This window comes from Corvus cornix, chromosome 22 (genome assembly GCF_000738735.6).
Source record: "Corvus cornix cornix isolate S_Up_H32 chromosome 22, ASM73873v5, whole genome shotgun sequence".
NCBI classification, from domain to species: domain Eukaryota; kingdom Metazoa; phylum Chordata; class Aves; order Passeriformes; family Corvidae; genus Corvus; species Corvus cornix.
The window spans coordinates 1,551,078-1,556,068 of NC_046351.1; the positions used below are offsets into that span (position 1 = coordinate 1,551,078).

The window sequence follows — 4,991 nt, forward strand, 5'->3', positions numbered from 1 at the left end:
GAGGAGGAGGCCGGGGTTGGGCTGGGCTGGGAAGCACCGGACACCGTTCCCAGGGCTGGCGGGAACCGTCTGTTCAGGGAACTTGTGACCTCGGGTGTCCCCCGCCTTTCGCTGATGGCTGCGAGCCGCGACAGCCGCGGCACAATTCGGGTACCCGGGCCCCGCACGGTGGCACGGGCAGGGAAGTGAGGGTGAGGAGGAGGGCGATGGGAGGAAGGCTGGGGGTCCCCGCCCTCTCCCCCCGGGCGGTGGGGAGGTTCTCACGGCCTGGCCCCTGGCCCGAAGCCGGGCACTGATGGCTTTGGCGGCTGCGAAAAGTCAAATCCGGATTTCCTCGGGGTGGGGAGGAGGGAACCGGCCTCTTCCCGCGGCAGCACAGCCCCGGCCACGGCTCCCCCGGCACGGGGGGGACCCGCACCCCTCCATCCCGGTGAGCCCCGCCGGAACGTGTCCTGTCCGTCCGTCCATCCATCCATCCATCCATCCAGCCTTCCTCCATCTCTCCCATTTTTCCATGCTCCCTGCCCAGCTCTCTCGTGGGTCCTCTCAGCATCGCCCTGGGAGGGGGACACGCTGTGTTCCCCGTCCTGTCCCCTCTCCCCCTCGCCCTCCTGGCCAGGAAAATCCCAAACACGCCGAGTGTCCCTTATCTCGGGACACGCGGGGGACCTGGCAGCGGATCCGCGGGGAGATTGGAGGTTGCCATGGGGAACGCGGCTGCCATCGGGGCGGTGGCTCCCTGCCTGCGCCTGATAAGCTGTCCCGCGTCCCCCGGAGCGCGGGGAGGGCGGGGGGGGGGACCGTGACCGAGGTGCTTGTGCAGCCCTAGCACCCCTCGCCAGTTTTGTGGCGTCTCTCCGCACCCCCGGCTCGCGTTTGTTTTCCTTCCCCTCCGGCGTCCGCATCCACCCGGCCCCGCACCCACCCTCCCGCCGCTCCCTCCGCTCCCGTTCTCCGCCATCGCCTCCATCTGCTCGCTGCCACCGCGTCCCCGCCGGTGTCCCGAGCGCCCTGGAGCGCGACCGGAGGCGGGGGGCAACGCTGGCTCCGGCACTGGAAAGTGTGAGCTCATGGATGTGCCCGCCCGGACAATGCCGCCCTTGTGCCGAGCCGGGAGTGCCCATCCCACCGGTCCTGGATCCCTGGGGAGGGCGGGGAGGTGCTGGGGATGGGGATCATCGGGCTAAAGCCCCCTCCCAGTGACAAATCTGGGGGTTATTCGTGGCAGGGGGGTCTCAGGAGATCTGCCGGCAGAGCTCCCTCATCCCGCTCCTCCCTGGCTGCCGGAGGATGCTCCGGGATTTCTCAGATCTGGTCCGGCTCCATCTCTGCATCCCATGGGAATGGGCTCTGCGCTTCCTGGGAGCCGCGGGGCTGTGGGGCAGCAGGATCGGGGTTCCCAAAGGCGGTGCCACCCCCTCACCCCCGTGCCCAGGCTGCAGGCTTGGGGTCAAGGCCGGAGGTCCCCGCGCTGCTGTCGCTGTCACTGCCCGGCTCTCACGAGGCTTTCCCAACTCCCTCCCCTGTGAAAGGAGAAGTTTTGAGGAGAATGGGGAATTTTCCCCTTTGTGTGTGGCATTGTGGGTTTAGAGCGCGGCCAGGGCCGGGGCCCGGGGGCTGTGGGGGGCTGAGCGCAGCAACGCCCGATCCGCAGCCGCTGGAGCCTTCTCGAGGCCGCGGGACAAAAGGGCGTCACTGCCGCTGCTCCGCTTGCCAGCACCGTCAGCAGCCACCGGGCACGGGCAGGGGACACGCAGCAGGCACGGGGGAAAAGCCCTACTTTCACAAGGGGTGGCTTCATCAGCCTGCGGGTCACCGTCGCCTCTCTCTGTCCCTTGCAGAGGGAACACCCGAGCCCCAGCGCGGTGTCGGCGCCCAGAGGGATGTGGAGGCACAGAGGCAGCGGTGAGTGGGGTGCCCCACGCCCGTGCCCTGACTGGGGGCATCTCCTGGCACGCCTGTCCTGCTGCCAGCACAGCAATATTTGGGCAAGTGCCAGCCTCGTGCCACTTTAGGGCCCGGTTTGGGGGTGTAGGGCTCGGCCCCGTGGCAGGAGGGCGGTGGGAGATGGAACCCCCAGCCCGGGGGTCGCTCTGTGCCCACCCTGGCAGTGCCCGAGCCCCCCGCTGTCCCCACAGGACCCTGTGACTGACACAACCCCGCCAGCCCACAGCTGAATGGAAAGACTGCAGAAGGTATGGGGGGCATGGGAAGGGTTCTGGGGTCCGGGAAGGGTTCCGGGGGTCCGGGAAGGGTTCTGGGGGTCTGGACAGGGTGCTGGGGTTCAGGGGAGGTTTCTGGGGGTACAGAACAAGGTGCTGGGGTACAGAAGAGGGTGCTGCGGGTCCGGGAAAAGTTCTGGAGGTACAGAACAGGGTACTGGCGGTCCAGGGAAGGTTCTGGAGGTCCAGAGAGGGTGCTGGGGGTACAGGGGAGGGTTCTGGGGGTCCGGGAAGGGTGCTGGAGGTGCTGGCACTGTGGTGGAGAACGGGGAGCAGGGAGGGCACACGGGTGGCCAAGGACAGGGGCAGTCATGAGCTGCTGTTAGCAGGGCCCTGCCTTCCTCCTCCTCCTCCTCCTCCAGCCCAGGCTGGCAGCACCCTCTGGTGGCAGCGTGTCCTGGCCAAGCCGCCGCCACCTCCCGCTGTCCCCTGCCCGCCCAGTGCCCACCAGAAATCCCCCACCCCCAAGGAATCCGGGGTTCGTGGGCACAGGGGTGTCCCTGGGCCCCTCTGCGACGCCTCGACCACACCCCAGAGCCCCTCCCTGGGCTCAAATCTCCCGTTTTCCGTCCAGCAGCCACTGACCTCCCCTGGGAGCGTCTGTTCTTCCCGCGGATCCAGCGTTCCTGGATCTCCCTCCAGCATCGTGGTAAGGAGTCATTCCCATCTTCTCACCGCATCCCTAAATCCATGGGCTCGGGATGTGGCCCCCAAACCCTCTCCATCTCCCAGGCAGGGCCACAGATGATGTGAACTCTCCCCATTCCCAAAAATTCCCTTCCTGCACTCCGAATTAAGGCGTTTTCCCTTCCTTCCAGGCCAAAATGGACAACGAGGTCCTGGGGTACAAGGATCTGGCTGCCATCCCTAAGGACAAAGCGATCCTGGACATCGAACGCCCGGACCTGATGATCTACGAGCCCCATTTCACCTACTCGCTCATGGAGCACGTGGAGCTGCCCCGGAGCCGGGAGGTGAGGGGAATTCCCTGAGTGGTTTTGTGGGAGAATCCCACCTGGATAAAAGGGTCACAGAGCTGGGGCTGCTGGAATAAAACTCCAGCGTAAAAATACTTAAAATGCACGAAAAATTAATAAAAATTAATAAAAATTAGAAAAATCATAAAAATTCATAAAAAGTCATAAAAAGACATAAAAATTCATTAAAATTCATAAAAATTCATAAAAATCCATAAAAGCTCGTGAAAGTTATTAAAAGCATTAAAATTCATTACAAACTATTAAAATTCATGGAATTCTTGCCTCCTGCAGCGCTCCCTGTCTCCCAAATCCATGTCTCCTCCTCCGTCTCCAGAGGTGAGTACCGGCACCGCTGGGACTGCGGGAAGGAGGGGGCGATGCTGAACTGGGGAGGGGTCTCGCTGATCCCCGATCCCGTTTTCCCGCAGGTCATCCGGGAGTGGCTGGAGAGCCGGCCCCCAGCAGCACCCCGCTGCCCCCGTCACGCCAGGGCACTGCCCGACCCGCAGCAGCGTCCAGCACTTCCACCGACCCGGTAACACCCCCCTGGCACCCCAAACTGACCCATCCAGATGGTCCCGGAGCCTCTTCCCAATCCCATTCCCATTCCCAACCCCAAATCCTTTTTTCCTTCCAGAGACCGACACGACAGAGCTCAACATCTACAAGAAGCCCCCGATCTACCGGCAGAAAGGTGAGTGGGGTGGGAGGGGTGTATCCCACGGGACGGGGTATCCCGGGATGCTGCCTTACCCTCCCTGTGCCCCCCAGACCACCATTCCAGCGCCCACCACGGGAAGCATCTCATAGAGGACTTGATCATCGAATCCTCCAAATTCCCGGCGGCGCAGCCCCCGGATCCCAACCAGCCCGCCAAGATCGAGACCGACTACTGGCCGTGCCCCCCGTCCCTGGCCGTCGTGGGTAGGTGGGAACAGCGGGGTTTTCCCTCCTGGAGACCCCAGGGAGGGCTGGGAATGAGTGGAACCTCCCCACTTTTCCCGCAGAGACGGAGTGGAGGAGGCGGATGGCGTCCAAGAGGGGGGAGGAGGAGGAGGAGGATCTCACGGAGGAGATGAAGAACCTGCGGGAGCTCCAGCGGCAGGAGCTGAGCAAGGTCAGGGGCGGGTGGCACCTTGTGAGGGGCTGGGGATGCTCTGGCACCGATCCCAATCCCTGTCCCTTCGTCCCCAGGTCACCTCCAACCTCGGGAAGCTGATCCTGAAGGAGGAGATGGAGAAGTCGCTCCCGATCCGGAGAAAAACTCGCTCGCTGCCGGACCGGACGCCCTTCCACACGTGTGAGTGGGATTGTTCTCCCTGCATCCTGGCCCTTCCCCTCCTCACCTCTGGCTGCCTGTACCCCACCTGCACCCCCCAAATCCCGCCTGCACCTCCCAAATCCCGCCTGCACCTCCCAAATCCTGCCAGTACCCCCAAATCCCGCCTGCACCCCAAATCCCCCCTGTACCTCCCAAATCCTGCCTGTACCCCCAAATCCCCCTGCACCCCCAAACCCCGCCTGCATCTCCCAAATCCCACCAGTACCCCACAAATCCTGCCTGTACCCCCAAATCCCCCTGCACCTCCCAAATCCTGCCTGTACCCCCAAATCCCACCTGGACCCCCAAATCCCACCTGTACCCCCCAAATCCCGCCTGCACCCCCAAATCCCGCCTGTACCCCTAAATCCACCTGCACCTGCCAAATCCCGCCTGTACCCCCAAATCCCGCCTGTACCCCAAATCCCCCCTGTACCTCCAAATCCCCCCTGTACCTCCCAAATCCTA

At 63.8% G+C, this 4,991-nt stretch overlaps 1 protein-coding gene across 1 annotated transcript in view; it reads left to right on the forward strand.

Annotated features, from left to right (window-relative positions):
• The first annotated feature begins 903 nt into the window (after positions 1-903).
• Positions 904-4,991, forward strand: part of LOC120411130 — a 16,305-nt gene continuing 12,217 nt past the window's right edge. Inside the window, 13 exon segments of the mRNA XM_039564153.1 lie at positions 904-1,062; positions 1,842-1,905; positions 2,139-2,195; positions 2,797-2,871; positions 3,041-3,196; positions 3,494-3,538; positions 3,631-3,661; positions 3,664-3,696; positions 3,699-3,737; positions 3,840-3,896; positions 3,974-4,126; positions 4,210-4,319; positions 4,397-4,668. Coding sequence (XP_039420087.1) covers positions 2,178-2,195; positions 2,797-2,871; positions 3,041-3,196; positions 3,494-3,538; positions 3,631-3,661; positions 3,664-3,696; positions 3,699-3,737; positions 3,840-3,896; positions 3,974-4,126; positions 4,210-4,319; positions 4,397-4,668 — 989 coding nt within the window. The 5' untranslated portion in view covers positions 904-1,062; positions 1,842-1,905; positions 2,139-2,177.